The 20,909-nt window shown below is 38.6% G+C and overlaps 1 protein-coding gene across 1 annotated transcript in view; it reads left to right on the forward strand.

The window, feature by feature from the left end:
* Positions 1-245: 245 nt before the first annotated feature.
* The window catches only part of LOC148815477 (immunoglobulin kappa light chain-like), a 46,560-nt gene continuing 25,896 nt past the window's right edge, over positions 246-20,909 (forward strand). The window contains exon 1 of the mRNA XM_088905113.1: positions 246-264. Coding sequence (XP_088761239.1) covers positions 246-264 — 19 coding nt within the window. The remainder of the gene's footprint in view (positions 265-20,909) is intronic.

Consider the following 20,909-nt stretch of genomic DNA (forward strand, 5'->3'; position numbering starts at 1 on the left):
TAGATCAGAACCTATAACTTTCATTTTCGTTTTTAATTCTAACATTTAATTTCACATTTTTCATTCCGTTTACACTCAGTTTTTTTAAACTATTTTTAGGAAACTTCAAAAGTAACTGGTCTTTACTGCACCCTGTTTGATAAACACAGCCATTAGAAAAATGTGACAAAAAGGAATGAATGCCTGTGCTCTACAAAGCTTGGTAGTTTATGGAAGTGAAGTCAGCACAGAAGGACTGGATGACAATGGCATTTCTACAGGAAGGTAATCACGCTGGTTGCTCTGTCTAACTGCTTTAAATTTCTAAACAGCAACTGAAAGAAGATGGGAGTTTTGTTTTTAAATTTGAACAAGAATATCATGCTTTTCTAGAAGGGTTTGAGACTTAACATTCTAAACAATTCATTTACTGTATTTCACTTGTCTAATTAGTTTATGAATTTAGACAATTTCTGCAAAACATTCTGTCCAAACGTAAATATATATATTGTAATGTAATGTTACTAATTTTAGAATCTTTCATGTCAATGAAACTCCATTCATCAAGATGATTTGAACTTTATATATCATCTTAATTTAATTATTTATTTGGGTTACAAAGTCAAGCTGTCCATTTCTAAGTATAATTCAAGTGCCAATTGAAAAGAGTCTGTAAACAGTGCAGAAAAATTAAATATGGACTTTATTAAAATACACACATTCTGTACAGTGCTGGAAAATTATTGACTTTCAACCCAAAGGCACCACCTGCAGTGATTATAACTAAACCTCAGCCGTCTTTCTGATCACAAGGATCATATTTGTTATTATGAGTCACAATGTGCTTTAGGCAGTATAGCAGGCTAAGGATACTTCCTCTCGTAAGTTCAATACTTATTTGTACGTACAGTAGAATTGGCTTATAATTCCAAATTCCAAGTTTTGAATTGAATTCCAACCAAGGCTGTGACCGCACCTGCAAGTGGATTAGACCGAGTCTGCAGGCCGAATTTGTGACTCCTCAATTATATGGAATGTCTGCTTATAAGAGAGTAGATTATTCTTTTTATAGCGTATAAACAAGTACACAGTTACTGTATTAGATGTTTTCTCTAGAGCAAACTGTTTTCTAAATAGCTCAATTTGCTATTTCAATTGCATTTAGGGCTAGCAGACCCTGTATCCCTCCAGGTTACCAGGATACCAACACAGTACACTGTATGTGTAATTTAAGGATCAGCTTGATTTAAGAAATGATGGGAAATCTGAAATTAATGCATCTGTGTTTTTTTCCTAAGAGCAAAATGTCTTAATTGCAATTTATATCATGTCTAGTCACTTGTTATCTCACCTGTATATAGATGTAGTCTACTATGATGAATAAAATGTAGCAGCATTTGGTCAGAACATATTGTTTTATGTATTTTTGTTGCTTTTTAAGATATAATCTTATTTTGTAAACTTTTTAATTGTACTCTTTCTTATTTATCTTTGCCTTCCATCATATCGTTTTCACTTTTGAAAAGTTGTATATTAAGGCATCTAAATTATAGATAACAGTATTTCATATTTGTGACAAAATGTGTTAACTTAAAAGTCATATTGTCTTTAATATCATGTATATTCTTGTATGTATACTATTTAATAGTAAAGCAACATTTTGTTTTATTTAAACTGTAGATTTCACAATACAATTATAACTGATAACTTAAACATCTAATGTAAGTTAATAAATATAATCATAACATCTACTATTGTGATGGTTTCATTTTATGGAATATTTTTCACCAATCAAAACACACCCCCATGTCAGCACCCATGTCCTATTAATTTTACTTTTTTTATTTTCTTCATAAAATGAATGCCAAATTTCTCAAATTTGTTGAACAATATTCTGCCCAGATGAAGTTATAAGGACTGCCGATATAAGGTGACTGTTACGACCCCACGTGTCTAGGGGTGAAGGGGTGTAACATTTAGGATCATTTTTGGATGCAGGTAGGTTCTGGTGAGGGACTTAGGAAGCATGACAACGAGGGTTGGTGCAAAAGTGATTATTTTAAGGTGAATAAGTGACTGGTATGTAAATAGGACACAATAACACACAGGGAAAGGGAACTAGAGCTGTGCCAAAGAAAATAAAATAACAAACAAAATGTAGCTAGATAATAAAGTGAGGGGAAGGTGACCTAACTACAAAAGAAAACCCGAAACACTTGGTCTTCGGAGTCTTCAATCACCCTACAGTAGCTAACCTCCACTGACTACCCAAAACCATATAAGACAAAAGGCACTCACCCATCCTAAACTAGTGTTACGAATACAAAAATCAACTATGTGTGTAAAATGTACCCAACAACCCAAACTAACCCTATACACAAAAGTTCACACAAATACACAAGTGAACTATGAATAGCAATAAGGGAAAACGAGAGTAGACACGAGTAACAGGGTACAAAAGAACACAGAGGTTGAACATATAACATATAACAAGTTTGAGCAAGGTAATGGCTAAATAAGGATAAACACACAAATGAAAGTACGAGGAGACGAACATCAACCAACAAACCAACAAACCAACAAACCAACAAAGCCAAAGGTATACGAAAACACACACACGAAGTGAAACGAAGCCCAAGCAAAACCAAAAGCGAACCTGAACCTGAACCTGAACCGAGCGGGACCAAAGTCAAATGAAAGGCCCCTTCAGTCTGAAAACCACCAGTATATTGAATAAACTGAGTTCTGATTGGCTGAGAAGCTGATTCATGATGATGTAATATGGAAACAATGGTGTAATGATGGACCAATGGCGGAGGGAGAACAATCAAAGTTAGAAAGTGTGGAACATAGTAACAAAAAAACACATGGACCACACACTGGGACGTAACAATGACTTAAGATTCAAGTGCTTTGTACTGACATTCCATTAATTTAGATTGATTTTACTTTTTACTTCTTTTATTAATTCAAGTAGGTAGTGGCAGCATGCGTAGGCTGCAAAGGAACAAGGAACACACCCGAAGAAGGCTCCAGAGCCGAAACATTGTGTTTCTTTTTTTCTCTTTTCAGCATGGAATAAACCTTTACTTGTTCTTTTATTAAGGTCCTTTTAAATATTTTAGCATGATGTTATTAAAGACTAGAACACACCAGTAACCAGAGAACCAAACTTTACTGCCCTTAAACATTAAAATCAAAGACAAGCGCAAATGAACTTAGAACTGCAGTTGAATGTTTGAGAGTGTAAAGGAAATCTGATCCAAAAGTGTCTGTGCTCACAGTTTTAGACACCTGCTTGGGATGAAACAAGCAGTTCCAGCCCTTATCTCCCCTGAGGAATAAACAGGGGCTTCCACCTCTGGCCTCAGCCACTCTAGACCCAGGGTGTGTACATGCCCCAGAACTGAACCAATGGCCTACCCACAAGCAGCAATCTTAACCACTTTCACTGCTTTGTCCGAAAGATACGGAGGATACTCCGACGTAACATGAAGGCAAAAATTTGTTGAGAATTTCTGTGAAAAAATCCATTTTAAAGCACTGTCACAGGATAGGTCCACAAGGCTGTCTTGCTCCTTTGCGCTCAAACTTGCGAGAGCCTCTTCGCATAGGTTTACAGAAGGAAAGAACATTTACAGCTGAACCGAACATCTGGAGCCGGGAAGTAGTCCCGCAGTTGGGTCCTCAAACTTTGCAGGTGCTCTGTAATTAGCTTTGTGACAGAGGCTGGTAGCTGCATTTGTTCTTTTGTTATTTAATCTGACAAATTTTGAAGCAAATCGTACTTTGACTGGTCGATACGTTTGGCCCACATTTCCAATTTCTTTATTGTGGCTTCTATTTTACTTTGGACATGAAAAGTCGTCACTGCTTTACCTTGAAGAATTTGGTAACACTTCGGAACTCACAACACACAGCGGCAGCGGCTAGATCTCAGTTCCCACGCACCTTAAGCCCAGAGCCAGGTACTCACTGCTCTATTTTCTCTTTTTTAATTTGGGTTTGGATTTTGGGTTATCAGTATGAGACACTGAAGTGGTTTCTTTGCTTGTAGATGGGCCTTCCTCTGTGTCTTTCCTTGTAAGAGAACCAAACGCAAGGCACTTATCCATGATATGAAGGGTAATTAGGCAGTTATACTACATTCTGCATTAGCTTTCTTGTCATGTCACATATAATGGCGCTAAATGGCGGTCACGTCCTCCTCACTGATAGCTGATGTGTGGTGAGAGTTCTGGCGCACTATGGCTGCCGTCGCATCATCCAGGTGGATGCTGTACATTGGTGGTGGTGGAGGGGATCCCCATTACCTGTAAAGCGGTTTGAGTGGAGTGTCCAGAAAAGTGCTATGTAAGTGTAAGCAATTATTATTATTATTATTATTATTATTATTATTATTATTAATCCTTACCCTGTGTGTGTAACCCCTTCGGAGAGTTCCAATCTCTGTCTGTCAAAGCCCAACGGGAGGAGGTAAATAAACGTGTTGTTGCCACCACATCAGAGGTGTGCAAACTTCATTCTGTGTCAATCCCCCAGTCATTACAATAACGTTATCCTTGAGTGTGTGTGTTTGATTCTCTATGAATAACCAGAACTGATTCCGAAGTACAATGTGGTTATGTTTTCGCATGTATGAAATGGGAAACCCCGAGCCCCTAGTGTGCACCCTTGCGAGTTAGCTACATGTAGCTAACAGGAAAATAGATGTATGAACGTGTGTAATTTAAGTAGGATAACATGTGTTGTGTACTGTACTGTCTGCAGATGTTTTTTCAGTTTTTTCCAGTTGTGCATAAGGAAATGAGGAAATTTGCACATACTGTAGACCTTTATAAAAATTCAGTTGCCACTAAAGATTTAATCTATTCCTACAGATATTAAAAAATGCAAATACTGTATAATATCCTATACCTATTATTCTAAATGTGCTTATTCCTGGTCACGGGGCAGAAGGTTTGAGTACACCCTGGGAGGTGTACAGGTTAATCACAGGACACACATATATAAACACACACAGATAATTTTGAGACCTCATACCACCCCACAGCTGAGAAAAAGTCATTCTTACTTCAGTTACTGGTGTTGATATGGAAATAAAGCTTAGAATAAGCAATAATGACAGTAGGCATTTCCACCATTGACTGGGTCTTGAGGAAAATACCATCTCAGAATGAAACAACCTTACATTAATCTTAATCTTAATCTTAATCTTTTATTATATAACTTTATTGTTCATCCAAAAGGATTAAAACTTGTTAGTGTCCAGTGAAAACAGTATGCAATAAAGGAGATGAGGCTCCAGTTCAGTATACTGATGGGGAAAAAGAAATGCAATATTTTCTGGAATGAGAATACTATAGTTATAGCTTATGTACTTTCACAAAAAGTTGTCAATTTGTTTTAAGCCCTCCGACCAGCAATACAGCTTGTGCAGTGAGGCATTGCAACTTGCCAATCACACGAAAGCTCGTTAGGTGCACTTTTACCCAACAAGGTCCAGGTGGAACAATGCCTGATCAGGTCACCTTTAAAAAGGCCTTAATTCAAAGCTTAGGTCAGTGCAAGAAAAAGGCCACACTTAGTCAGTTTTCTGTGCATTCCATAATGCCTCGAATGTCACCAGAAGCAAGGGAGAGGGCCATTGGCATGCTGCAGGCAGGCATGTCATTTGCCAGCATTGCCAGACACTATGGAGTAAGCCCACTGTGTCCCAACTGCAGAGAAGGTTTCAGGAGACCGGTTTCAACAAATGACCGTCCAAGATCTGGTCGCCCTCGAGTGACCACAGCAGAGCAGGACCTACACATCAGACTGATCCATCTGATAGATTGTTTCAGATCTTCCACTCGTAATGCTGCTGACACTGCTGGCAGACAACGCCCGCATCAATGACAGGACAGTGAGGCTCCAGGTGACCTCTCAGAGGCCTTCTGCTCACACCTCCTAACATCACACCCGACTGGCTTGGGCCACACAGAGGCTGTGATGGACTCGTCAGCAGTGGCATCAGGTCCTCTTCATGGATGAGTCACTCTTCAGCCTGTTCCATGCAGATGGAAGAGCCAGAGTGTGGAGGTGTTGCGTTTCTTTTTTGCATCAGTATACTGTGTATATATAGGTAAGTCTTATTTTCACAATCCATCTAATTGTACGTTTTGCAGAACATTGAATGATTTAGTATTTTACAACATGTTTTATGTGATGTATGTAAATGTCAAATAATATGTTTTTACTATAAATGGTGCACTTTTATATTTTTTTTTCAGACAATACTGCAACTTGAAGCCAGTGAAACTCTACTACCTTCTCTCACTGAAGTATCATAAACCACACTAGAGTCATCACAGCAGCAGTCAGACATGTCAATCAACTGGTTGCTGTGACAACCCGATCAGGCAAAAATGACCTGTCCCACCTGTGTACTCTTGAACACCTGGCTATTTAAGACCTGCTCATGTGATATTTTGGCACTCAGTATTAGTGATTCTTTGTTTACTTTGTTTCCTGACTGTGCTTCATTCAGCTTTGTTTCTTAGATTTTCCTCTGGATCACTCACTCAAGTTTTCCCTGGTTTTGCAGTATACTCTGTTTATGGATTTGCTTTGGTGCCTTAATTATGAGTCTTCCTGGCTACAGCCCTTACTTGTTTTTTTACTTCTGCTTTGGACTATATTTTCTACTGTTTGCTCGTCTCAGCCAATCACTACTTAAATGCTCTTGGATCCCACTTTAAGTCTCAGACTGCTGCAGTTTGACAAGTGAGTGCAGCCTGTTACAGTAAGAATAAGCCATAACAAGGATCCAACAGGAAGAGAAGAAATCCACAGTGTTTTGGCAAGTCATGGGTCTGCTGTTTGGGTTTGAAGGAAGTTAAGTGTATCAGACATTCACTGTGTTTAATTCAATAGCTCTTCCTGTTATAGTTTCCCCTGTGGCTCCACCTCCACCAATTTCTCCTGCTAGAAGCACAAATGAGCCTCACATGTTCTCCTCAAGCTTTCTGTGAAGAATTTTCTCATTGTCATGAGTTTCTCACTCAGTGTAACACAATCCTTTCCTTACAACTTTCAACTTTCCCCATGGACCACAGTAAACTGGCCTACAAAACTTCTTTGCTCTCTGGAGAAGCTGTAGCCTTGGTTACAGAACTTTGGGAAGACGATGACCCTATTTAAAGAGGTTTAAGTCTGTTTAAAGATATGTTTTGCTTAGTTTTCAATCTCCCTGGACCCAAGTGTTTGTGTAAATAGATGAAGTGGACTTCATCATTTGGCTACAATCATGGAGAACCACAGTTAATGTGCCGGGGAAACATCAAAATGTGTGCTTCCACCTCTGAATTGTGTCATTGCCCAAATCCATAAGATTGGATGATATAGTGTAATACTGAATGCCTAGTGGCATTCTTGTAGGTGATGTATGACAGACTTGTCCCCAGGAAGAGACAAATATAAAGTTTGACATACAGGTATCTATCGTTGTCCCTATATGAGACAACATAAGCTTTCATCATTCAGCCATCAATGAGCCAATGGTATGTGGGGCACCCACATCCGTAAATGATTTCCCTGCCTCCATATTCACCATTCCTGACTATTATATAATTGAAGAGTTATTTTCCCCATGGAAAGTGTACTGCAGTCAACCACACATCTAGATAGATATAGAGGAGTTCATTTGCCGTACAGTATGTATTGTACACGTACACTGGGATTCTTATTCGTGCTGTTGTCTCAGGACATGCAAAGAACAACAGACAACACAACACAATGTGGGCAGGACATTAGAATATCAGTAAAAAATAGTAACAGTACTGTATGTTGTTAATTGTTAGTTGTTAATAATGAGCACTGTTGTAGGATAGAAGCTCTTCTTAAGTCTAATGGTCTGTGTTTTAATGGTGTGGTACCGCTTGGCAGAGTGCAGGGGGGAGAACAGTTTGTGGTCAGGATAGTTGGAATCCTGAATAATGGATCATGCTTTACTGTGACAGAGGATGGTGTGAATCTCATCGATTGATAGTAAAGTAAGTGAGATCCAATAGCCCTCTGTGTCATTGCCAGAACCCTTTGAGTGTCATGGTTATGTATGGTGGGACTGCCATACCATACAGTGATGCCACTAGTGAGGACAATTTCTATGGTGCTGTGGTAGAAGTTAATGAATAGTTGCTTCATTATATTGGTAGCTGTTATTTGTGCTGTTCTCTCGGGACCTACACAATACAACAGACAACACTTTCACACAATGTGCACAGAACATTACAAAACAGTCTTTCATTGTTATACTCTGGCTCAAACTGTCTGTAAGATAACTTCTAAGCTATAAATACCTATGGAGATGACAGTCAAGTAGGCAAATTTCTCAACCAAATCAAATTTATCAAATGTTGCAATGCAGTCTTTGTCAATTAGCTGACAGCAAAACCTTAAGCCCCTCAATGACCGTTCCTTGAAAAAATTATTTATTTTATTGAGTTTACAATCAGGGTCCCATGCTATTTCTCTCAATAGTATCGCACCATTCTTTAGATTGTTTAAATTAAATTTAATTAAAAATTATTCTCCATATTCATTTTTTAGGACTAGCCAGACTGAATGCAGCTTACCTGCATTAGATCATTAGATGGTTCAACACTGGATATAGCTTTACTATGTATCTGAACAGAGGGGCCTCTTCAATCAGTCAATCAATCAAAGTTTATTAATCAAATGCACAACAATACAGCGTATAGGAGTAGTTGCTGGCAATGAAATGTCTTTTCTATGAGCTTACTGGGGGGGGATAAAAATCACAAAATTAAAGTTACAAAATAAGGTTACATAATAATAGATAATAGTGTAATAGAAATTGAATAAAATAAACTTAGACAAAACTCAATTTAAATAGAGCTGCTGAGTATTCAGGGTGTATGCAATATATTACGTCCAAGTTGTGCAGTATGCTGAATACAATGAAAACTGTATGTCCATGTAGCCATTACAGGTGATTTGCTGAAGGAACTGCAGGTTGGCTATTTAGCAGTCTTATTACCTGGAGGTAGAAGCTGAGTAGATATCCTGGATGTTTGGAAGCTCACAGCCGGCAATGAGCTGCGCTGACTTCGCCACCCTCTGTAGTACTTTGTGATCCCGGGTAGAGCAGCTCCCATACCAGGCAGTGATGCAACCAGTCAGGATACTCTCAATAGTGCACCTTTAGAAGCTGACCTGGGTATGTGATGGCATGCCGAACTTCCTTAGCCTGCGGAGAAAGAATAGGTGCTGCCGTGCTGTTTTGACCACAATGTTGGTGTGGTGGGTCCAGGATAAGTCCTCTGTGATGTTAACTCCCAGGAACTTCAAACTGCTGACCCTCTCCACTACAGTCCCATTGATATAAATAGGTATGTGATCTCCTCCCTGGTGTTTCCTATAATCCACAATTATCTCCTTAGTCTTACTGATGCTCAGAGAGAGGTTGTTTTCCTGGCACCATACTGCCAGGGTTTCAACCTCCTCCCTGTACGCAGACTCCTCACCATCTGTGATCAGGCTGATGACTGTTGTATTGCCCGCAAACTTAATGATGGAGTTTGAGTTATGCCTGGCTACACAATCATGGGTAAATTAGGAGTAGAAGACAGGGCTAAGTACACAGCCTTGGGGGGCTTCAGTGTTTAGAGTCAGGGTAGAGATATGTTGGTGCCCACCCTCACCACCTGCGGACATCCTGTCAAGAAGTTCAAGATCCAATTACAAAGGGAGGTGTTCAGTCCTAGGTCCTGGAGCCTGATGACAAGCTTTGAGGGCACTATGGAATTGAATGCTGAGCTGTAATCAACAAACAGCATTCTCATATATGTAGTTCAGGTGGGTAGCTGCGTCAGCATGCATGTTTTCTTTCTTCTCTTTTCAGCATGGAATAAACCTATTACTTGTTCCTTCTCACATATGTTCCTTTCTTATCCAGGTGTGAGAGGGCAGTATGGAGGGCAGTGGCAATAGCATCCTCTGTTGACCTGTTCTGGCGATATGCAAATTGCAATGGGTCTAAGGTGTCACGCAGTGAGGAGGTGATGTATGCTTTGACCAACCGCTCGGAGCACTTCATGATAACTGATGTGACTGCAACAAGGAGGTAGTCCTTCAGGCAGCTGACTCTGGGTTTCTTAGGTACAGAGACAATGGTGGTTTTCTTAAATCAGGAAGGAACTAAGACTGAGCTAGAGAAAGATTTAATATGTCTTAGAAGACATCTGCCAGCTGGTCTGCACATGCCTTCAGAACATGGCCAGGGATAGCATCAGGGCCAGGAGCCTTGTGTGGATTGGTCTTTTTAAAAAACTTTACACACATCCGATCTGGATATGATCAGTGGGTTTCCGTCTTCAGTTTCTGGAATCCTCCTGGCTGGATCTATGTTACTGACCTCAAACTGAGCATAGGATGAATTTACTCATCAGGAAGAGAGGCAGACTGTTGTATGATATAGCTGGGTTGCGTTTTGTAGTCTGTAATGGTGCGTATACCACTCCACATGTTCCGTGTGTTGCAGCCATGATGATATGTCTCTAATTTAACTCTAAAGTTGTATTTAGCTATTTTGATGGCTTTCCTGACATCGTATCTGGATTTTTTGTATCTATCCATATCGCCAGAATTTAAAGCAACTGTCCTAGCTTTAAGTTTGGCGTGTATCTCACCATTTACCCATGGTTTTTGATTTGGGTATGTGTGAACAGTAATCCTGGGAACTACGTCTTCAATGCGTTTGTTGATGTAACCAGTAACATAGTCCGTATACAGATTGATATTATTTTTGGCAGCTTCGCAGAAGACCTGCCATACATGCCAGTTTTTATACCAGGCTCCCCTTAAGACTGGAATATGTCTTAAGGGGCGGTGCAGTGGCTCTGTGGCTAAGGATCTGTGCCTGTGGCTGGAAGGTTGCTGGTTCAAATCCCCTGTCTGACAGGCCCCTGAGCAAGGCCCTTTAACCCAACTGCTCCAGGGGCACTGTATAAAATGGCTGACCCTGTGCTCTGACCCCAAGTGTCTCTCCTTGTCTCTGTTTCTCATGGAGAGCAAGTTGGGGTATGTAAAAAGACAAATTCCTAAAACAAGAAATTATATATGGCCAATAAAGTGATCTTATCTTATATGTTTTTCACTTGGTTCCCTGGCATGGAAACTGGCTTAGTTCAACATTAGAGTTAACAAACAGAACTTGGAGTTTTTTAGTGGACGATTCTTAAAGGGAAATTATGGGTCATATACTTTATGTTTATAGGGGTTTGTGTTTGTTTTAAGAGTTTGATGACTGATAATATTTAGAGTTGAGTATTGCTAGTGGTTATTGTGCTAGGCTGGCATGTATGCATGTAACAGAGCCCTGGTCCACAGGATGACAACCTTATTCTGCGCTGCTTGAAGGTGCTGAGAATTGCCCCTTCCTGGAGGTGTGGGTGTGGGAAGTACCTGATGTTGATGGTGGGAAGACTGTGGTCTGTATTGGAAAACCACATTGGAAGTCATCCTGTCCAGATCCAGAGATCTGGAGAGGATTCTGCATGACTGGAATTTCAATCCTGTTGTAGGTAGTGAAGGTGGAAGCCCTCAGGTCAGATCCTGCTTCAGATGGTTATAACAAGGAAAGGGAAGTTGCTTATTGACTAATCTTTTCCAACTGCCTTACCATCAGAACCACTGGCGTAGTATCAAGAGATCAATAAGACGTGTCATGGTAGCTGAGTCTGATCAACCAAAGACGGCCTTTACTACAAATGGGCCTGTTTGAATGTAACAGAAAGCCTCAGCAACCTTCCAAAGACTAATGATAAGCTGCTTCGAGGAAGAGAATTTCTATAGCCTGCTGCTGTAACTGGATGACATCATCGTATTCAGCTGCACAGTTGAGGGACATCTGGCACATCTGGGGATGGTTTTCTGCCATCTGCAAGAACATGGATTGAACCTTAAGCACAAGAAGTGCAGCTTCCTGAAGACCCAACCTTGGCCACCTACTGTAGTATCAGAATAGGGGATTTTGACAGACCCTGAAAAGATACAACAATTACAAGCGTGACCGACTCCCATCAACAAATAGGAGGCTGACATGAGGACCTTCCAAGAGGAGGAAGAAGAAACCAGGCTCCCAAAATTTACCTCCCTTCAAGTGGATAGAACAATATGAATGAGCCTTCAAGAAAACAGAAGGAGGAGATTAGAACAACTAAGGTACTGGGATATGTGGACTACAGTAAGCCCTTCATCCTCCACACTGATGCCTTATTTAGCCCAGGAATAAGGAAAAAGGGAAAGAGTGATTTCCTTTGCTGTTTATTTCCAGTGGAGAAAAGGTACCCTGCCCATAAGCTTGTATTCCTTGTTTTGAAATGGAGACGTTCCCAGAGTATCTGTATGGCCATGTGTTCAGTCTTTTCAGACAACAATCCATATACTGTATGTGACTAGCACTGCAAATCTCAATGCACTGGGACAAAGAAATGTGGATCAGTTGGCTGGTTTTGACATCCAGTACAGGCCAGAACAGAGTGATGCCGATGCTGATGACTTATCCAGGATGCTCCATGATGAAAAGTTTGACCAGCAGACGTTATGTCAGCTGGTTGCCAAGTGGTTGTGTTTCAGTCAGGGAGAGAAGGGGACTGAGGTGATTCCAGGAAAGTCTCTGCAGGAGCTGTGAAAACTCCAGTTGGAAAACCCATCCTATTGAGAGTGATGCAGCACTGAGGGGGTAATCGGGCACCCAACAGTGTAGTCAGGAGTAGAGAGAACAATCAGGTGAGGCTCCTCTTGAAGTAATAGAATCAGCTATGCATCAAGGGAGACGTCCTGTTACAGCAGTCCCAACATGCAGAGGGAAAGGAGGTATTAAAGGATGGTCTTGCCCACTAGTATGTAGGAGGAGATCTTGGGAGAGCTACACAACTTGAGACACCCAGGCATGGAGCAGACGAATGACAGAATCAATAATTCTGTTATTGATTAATGCTTTGATTTTATATGAAAGGTTATGAAGAATTTATAACTGGAATTTGCAGCCTTTAATCTAACGTGGGATGGGGAAAAAAACATTGAAGGTCTTAATTTAAGGCCTTTAGTTTCAAGTTAATGTCAATCAGAAATCTGAGTTGGACAGAAAAGAAATTCTATTAAGTGAAATGACATCCAGATGTTACTAATTTAATGAATTAGTAAAAAACTACAATATAAAATATAAAACTACACAAAACTATCATATAGTTATAAAATAAAAAGCCTTACTTGTTCAAATTAATAACATAAATCTACTGTTACATTAAAGTTTTAATAATTTTTTTGTCAGTTCTTAACTTCTGTTAATTAAAGAATTTTCTGATTTTTATTTCAATTTCAAAAAAGGAGAAGAAAATCTGTTTCTCACACAAAATGTTGGGGAAATCACCTTATAACTGAACCTTATCATACTGTATAAACAACTTGTTCTTATTTTTCCATTTTGTTGGAAATACATTTTAGCCATCTCTGGTGTTGATAGATCCTGTCTCTGAAAGATGTGTTTGCAATTCAAAAATACAGCCGCCTACAGTTTTCCTATATGCTGCTTAGACTGTGCTGCCACACATTTTCTGTGACCAGTTACTTAGCTATGAGACAGGTTGTAGCGAGCAAGTGAGACCTTCACAAAATAAATTTATTTAAAAGAGGGGATTTCTATTTTTTTATAAAAATATAGAACAATTAACATGCTTCTCTTTTGGTTTCTGTTCATGGTAATCTATCAAGGTAAGAGTAAATTAATTTTAATTAAATTTTTAAACGTATTAAATTGTCTAAACAATTTTTATATTGTCTAAACAACAGTTTATATGAAGTGTATTTAATATTTTTATCTTTAGATCTTTAAGTACTACAAGCCATACAGATGCAGCCATTCAAAATGCGTGCGTTATTTTGCGGCATACCCCGGTGGGCGTGTCGCGGCATCACGCAGTGTCACGCAGTGTGACGTGGTTAATCGCGCGTCATTTGACGCTCTGCCGGAAACTATCCGGCGTCACCTTGTAAAACCGCCAGGGGGAGCTTAACCTCTCATGTACAGCATTTGAGCCTTTAATTTTGAACAGTGTATTACAGCATGTTAATCTTCAGTCATTAAAATGTTGGTATATTTTATGAAAGCAAGATTGCTCAGTTGGACAAAAGTACACAACCTACCTTTATCAGAAATATTTATGCATCAAAGCCTTTACCGAAGATATTACTAATAGTATTAATAATGGATGACTTTGGACAAGCTGTATACTCAAAGTATAATTTCTTTAGCACATTTGTACAAGCACTTGGAATCTGTCCAAACCATACTTTGTCAGGCATTTTGTTTTACTTCAACGGGCATAAAAACTTCCTTGCTTTTAACAGGGCGTTTCATAATTTCTAACTACGAAAATGATTTAAAATGCGACACCTATCATTCAACTAGAGCTTAAAATATCACAAGGAAAAATACACACCGGTATTCCATTTCTCCCTAAACATTGTAAGCTTCGAAGTCTTTAACTAACGTGATACCGGAGTCAACAAGCATACTTTTAGAATTTGATTAAAAGGGAATATAATATGGAATCGCGTATCTCAAGAATTTAATAACGGTATGATTATATCCGTGTACTGCGGCAGGGCTGTGTAGGGCTGTTTCGCCTGCCTGCTCATGCGAGCTGACTGTAGCCGACTGGTCTAGGTGCGTGCCTGCCAACGGGCAGGTTGTGTGCTCGAATCCAGCTGGTGCTGAACCTTCCAGTTTTATTTATTTATTTTTTAATCGCGTAACATATTACCGTATGCAAACTGTACTGTATACAGTATGTATATGTATATTTAATGTCTTAACTGTGCCCGTTTAATTGAATTTTAAAAAATTATTTAACACGAACATTAAGCTGTTTACATCTTCCGCCTGAGAACAGTCACCCGTTGCTACCCAACGCAGAATGGTGATTGGCTGACACCATCTGACACCCCTCTGATTGGAGAAAAAAGACGTGCTAGTTTGCTATACATACTGTAACAGGAAGAGGATTTCTTTCTATTCAAAACGTGTATTTTAAAAGTTTAAGAAGTAAAAACCTTACAGCGTACACAGATTTCTAAACTGATCAGGATCGTTATCTTTGTCTTATGCATAATAATATTCACCGCTCTGTGCAGCAAATTAATAATAAACTTTATTTTATATAGCGTTTTAAACGAATAAGTAATTAGATTGCTCATAAACCTAATCACTTGCTTTTTCTTTTTATTTAGGCTCAGATTTCAACTATAGATCGTATTATTAATAACCATAATAACAACCAACCAACAAAAACAACCATATAAACATAATACCAACCAAAAACATAGATAACAACCACAATACAAAATCAAATATATCAAACCATTTTACTCTCGCAAAGTCCTCCAATTATCATAATCCCGCCCCTTATGCAAAACCAAACCTTCCTCCCATCCCAGTTTATCCTGTTTATCATAAACAAAATCCACCTCAATTTTCAACATAAAGCATTACACAAAATCAATACCTCAACACTCCATACTCAACAACGATAATTCACAAACAGCCAGAACATGTAACTACACATTCCCAAACAGACCTAATTTCCATAGCCCAGCCCCTTATGCAAAACCAACATCCCTCCCCTGTTCTCTCTCTCCCCTGGCGGTTGTAATTGTTTTTATTTTCAAATAAATTTTAGCAAAGTCATGCATTTTAAAAATCTTAAGATTTTTATATTTATGTCTTTATTTAGTGGTTTCATTAGTGACAAAGGCTAAACTTTCTTGGAAAAATGTCTTTTATGTAAACCATGTTTGCTATTTATTCATTCAGGGCTAAAATATGTTCATTGTATTCTAATGAAAGAAGGGTTCCTTTCGCCGTAGTCGGGAGCCTAGCCTTTAACTAGTAAGTACTGTACTTACTGGGTTTTTGAGGGGGGGGGGAGAAAAATCGTTTTCCCAGCCTAACAGTATTGTTTTTAACCTGTAAATTTGCTGGACAGAGAGGTGAGCATTATCACACAGAAGACAAAGATAGCGATTTACGTTGCATTGTGTATCGTGCTGCTTTAATACAGTTTTAAATAATTGGAAGTCTAAACAGTATCAGCTTTATTTATGGGTTTTAAATAAAGGTGATTTAAACGCGATTTAAATCAATATAAATGTTTATATTGTAACGCATAGGTGACTATTCATTGTTATTAAAATGACTTAAATTCGATCATGTTGTGATATTTAGAAATATACATTTGTTTGGTGCGAGTGAAGTTTTATTTAATCTCTGAGCCATACTGATTCTTCTGGAAGCCAGTTTCCGCCAGGGAGTAAAAAAAAACACACTATGGTATTCTCTCCAATGCAGTGCAGTTAAAAACATACCTCTGATGCTGCTCCTAAATGAATATCGTTTATGACCATCAGAAGCTTTATGCTCCTTTTCTTTTTTCCAGTGGATTGAACAGGGAGAGGCATTTCATGATGTACTTTTCACTGATGAAACAACAGTGGCTCTGGAACAGTTTTCAACCATGTCGTTTTATAAAAAGGGGAGATATGTACACGTTACTGAAGCTAAACGTTTAGCCTTTGTCACTAATGTAAACACTAAATAAAGACGTATAGAAATCCCTACGTTACAGACTGTATATGGCTGGTATTGGTAGTTTAAAGAAAAAATACACACCAGTATTCCACTTTCTCCCTAAACATTTTAAGCATCAGAGTCTTACATGTGGTTATTTATTGCATAATTTAATTTTGAAAGCCACTGAGACATCAGGTACTACTGTTGTATGGTACAAGTGTGGTACTTTTAGGGGTACCACGGTACAGAACACTAGTTATTTAAATATGATTGATAGATAAATAGGCCCACTTTATTCATCCTGAAGAAGATAGAAGACATCCTGATGTCTTAACACAGATACTACAGTGCTTAAGTACTACTCACGTATATGTTTCTAGGTTTATATTATGCATTTCATACGGTCAAATTACTTTTGAGCAACTAATAAGAAGCGCGAAACGGTATGCGTTTTAGTTTCGTTTCGTGCTGGGACCCGTGGATTGATTAGAGATATCAAGTACATACAAGTCATTTTTTAAATGTTGTAGTTCGTCTTGAAAAAATGTTACGAGTACATCATCTATCAACAATTACACAGGTTCTGTTTCCATATTGCGGATTTTGGTTACGTAATATTATGTTCTAGATTTCACGTTGTGAATATATGATTTGGGCAAACAGAGCCGCAAAGAAGTACATTATGGGTGGTTGTTTTTTTTTTGCAGTTTTATCTAGAACAAGCGATGCTTAAACCTTTGTCTGATTCTTGTGAAACTATCCACACGACAGTTACAGTACCTAGGAGTTGACTTCAGTGATGTCACTGATGGGATGTTTCTAAAAATCCATCCTCTGTAAAACGTCTTCTCTAGTTGTCCTGCATATGTATTCGCTAATGAAGCTGTGTGTTCTGAGCCTGGATCTCTACATTTGTGTATGAACCAGCTTAGAGGGCTAAAGACAGCTTGTGTTTAAATTGAGTGTAAGGCAATTTATGCTTCTAAAGTCATGGTCAGCATTTTTGTACTGTGCTGTAAACTTGTTCTGTGCCAAGTCACATTATTTTATAGCGTTTTTATAGCGTTATCAAATCCGGTGGCGCGGTGTTAGTTTCCTGACTCCCATGTCACATGGTCTGTGATTGAAACCTGTAATACCGGTTTAATTCGTCACAGCCAGCACTCCGGTTGTAAAGTAGAAGCAGGCGAGATTTCCAGCGAAAAACACCTCCCCCTTCTTCAGGTGTGAGGGTCTTCTGCTCAGAATGAAACGCTAAAATGTAATGTAAGCTCTGAATGGGTTCAATTGTGATTTGGGCTTGATTAAGGTCGCTGCCTTTCATCTAAAACCCTACTTGAATCCTTCTAAACTAAAAATCAGTGTTAGTGAGTTCTAAATAAAGAGGTATCCAGGTAACAGTGAAACGGGCGGACAGTCTGGGGAGATCGCCCGTTTTCCATGTAAATAGTTCCCTGGTTCCGCACCCCTTGGTGTTTCTCTCGCTCTCTCTCGGGTCACCTGATCATTAGCTCGAAAGATTTGAGTGCTTTGTGTATATTCTAATGGTAGTGGGGGCAGGGTGTGTGGGAACAGGTTTGGTTGAAATTGCATTGGAGATCTATGTTCTTCACACCTGAAACATTTTCTCTGAAAGCATTTTCTTCGCAGTTTAACCGATCTTGTTACAGCATGTTACAGTTTACTATTATTAACCATATTAATTTTAAGTGCTTAATGTAAAATCTTGTAAAAATATATTTTCATTGTTCAAATATACATTAAGTCTGACTATCATATAATAAGTTAAATACAAAACTAAAGAAAAAATAGGGTTAAATATAATTCAAAATATTTTGCTAACAATGTTAACTGTTTATGAATAATAAAATGTATTAGCTAAGGAGTAGGATGGCACAGTTGTTAGTATGTTTTTTGTTTTGTTTCTTTTTCATAAATACAACAGTAGTACCTGATGTCTCAGTGGCTTTCAAAATTAAATTATGCATGCAAACCTGTGAACTAGAAAGATAACTAAGATATTCATCCATTTATAATGGTGGCAAAGTGGTTAGCATTGCTATCTTGCAGCACTGGGGTCCTAGGTTCAATTCCTGCCATCCTGTGTGTGTGGGGTTTACATGTTCTCTCTGGGTTACATGGTTTTTCTCCATATGTGTGATATGACTCCCTCTCGCACTCCAAAACATACTGGTAAGTTAATTAGTTTATGGGAAACCTGGCCCTGGTCTGTGTGTGTTTGTGTCTGTCTGTCCTGTGATGGACTGGCACTATGTCCAGGGTGTATTCTGCCTTGTGTCCGTTGCTTACTGGGATAGGCTCCAAATCCTCTGTACTGGATAAAGAGATTAGAAATGGAAGTAAAGGCACTGTGTGGATGGAACTATACACAGTGTTAGAAACCCACTATGAAATGGCAGCATCTCACTGAGAATAAAATATTTTATACTGCTGGCTTAAGGAAACAGCCTTTCCACCTCTCTTGCACATCAGTATCCATACCTAGTTATTTAAACAAATTGCCTCTAATTATAAACATCTTAATATGCTGGCTCTGTGGATCCGCATCAGCTATGTTTGCCCATTCCTTCAATTCATGTGCATCCAACACACAGTTCAATGCCAGCAACTACACATAATCTAAAATACAATCCTTATTTCAGTATCTATGTAAACATATAGTCTGTTAACTTCATCATCTTCATCAAAAGTATGCCTAACCCCATTAGGAAGTGTTCTTGTTATAAGTGTATTCCTCAGCTTTCCCCAAACTATCTTCTTCTTGCCAACATCTCTAGTCTTTTATCCTGCAATAACTCAGCCAACACTTAAATCTCCAAAAGCTGCTTGTGTTAATTTCTTTAAATCACAAATATCATGTGTAAATACTGGCCATGTAATACTCTGCATTGTGGAATAATAGTTTATTTTAAAGGGAACTAGAGAAACTAAGAACTAGAGAAATCAAGAAAGGCTTTTTTTCTAGAATTAATAAATGCACATCCTGTTCACTGGGGAAATTAAATCCACACTGAGCAATCTTCAATATGTTCAGAATATGACAGCAAGAATCCTATCAGGGATGCATTACACCTGTTTTCAAGTCCTTGCACTGGTTACCTATCAGATTTCGAGTCAACTTCAAAATCCTTATCCTCCTTATATACTGTCCTACAACTGGTATTATTGATCTCCGAATTATTGTACTTGACATGACTTCATTCAGCCTTTCCTGAACGTCTATGACAGGCAGAGAGAGTGCTGTTTCTGGTGCGATCTTTTACAGCTGACATTTCACTGTTTTAAACGAACAAGAAATTAGATTGCTCATAAATCACCTATTCTATATAAACACAGCGTAATTGCCCTCCGAAAATCTTCTTTTTCTTGTTCGTTTTAGAGACCTTGATCGAAACTGATTTTAGATGTCAGAAAGGATTTATTTTCTCTGTATTTCCTACATTGCTTTGTCGAGATTTTAACTTTATATCTAACTTTATATCTAGGCTCAGATTTCAACTATAAATCGTACAGTAATTAATAGCAGTAAATACTGATGTTTATACATAAAAAAGTCATGCCTTGGAGTATAGACCCCCAAAGGAATGCCATAGACTCAAACTGCAAAATAAACACATACAGAAAGAAAGTATTTGTATTGTAATTGCAAATCCTGGTACTGTATGAGTGATTGGTATGACTTTCCTCATTACAAATCTCTTATTAGAATTTAAATTTCTCTGTAACTCCAGGTCAGAACAGAGAAAATGTAACTGCCTTAAGGAGTTTACGATTATGAAAAATAGAAGGATAAGCATGATACGTATGTCTTCTGTCATTTTCTAAGTCATGTTACTGAGCACCAAATCTTATTGAGAATATGAATCCATTTAAGGTTTATACCATTAAAGTAACGGTTTATTCCATGCTGAAAATGTTTGTACCAGACTTTTTTGAGGCCTGTTTAATTGTGTCTGAAGTCTGATGTTGTAAATTTTATTGTTAAAAAGATCCATGAAAATGTCACTACTAAAGTTAGCTGGTACTGTTGGTACTGTAAGTGGCAAGTAGAGCTCATATTTTAGATTTTGTGTAGTTGCTAGCGTTGAACTGTGTGTTGGATGCACATGAATGAAGCGACGGACACAAGGCAGAATACACCCTGGACATAGCGCCAGTCCATCACAGGACAGACACAAACACACACACACACCAGGGCCAGTTTAAATCTAACCTCAGAACCTTTCTTTTCAGAAGACTTAGTGTCTGTATCTGCTTCATTTTCTAATTTTGGTAG

The sequence above is a fragment of the Atractosteus spatula genome, chromosome 25 (genome assembly GCF_055471065.1).
Source record: "Atractosteus spatula isolate fAtrSpa1 chromosome 25, fAtrSpa1.hap1, whole genome shotgun sequence".
Lineage (NCBI taxonomy): Eukaryota > Metazoa > Chordata > Actinopteri > Semionotiformes > Lepisosteidae > Atractosteus > Atractosteus spatula.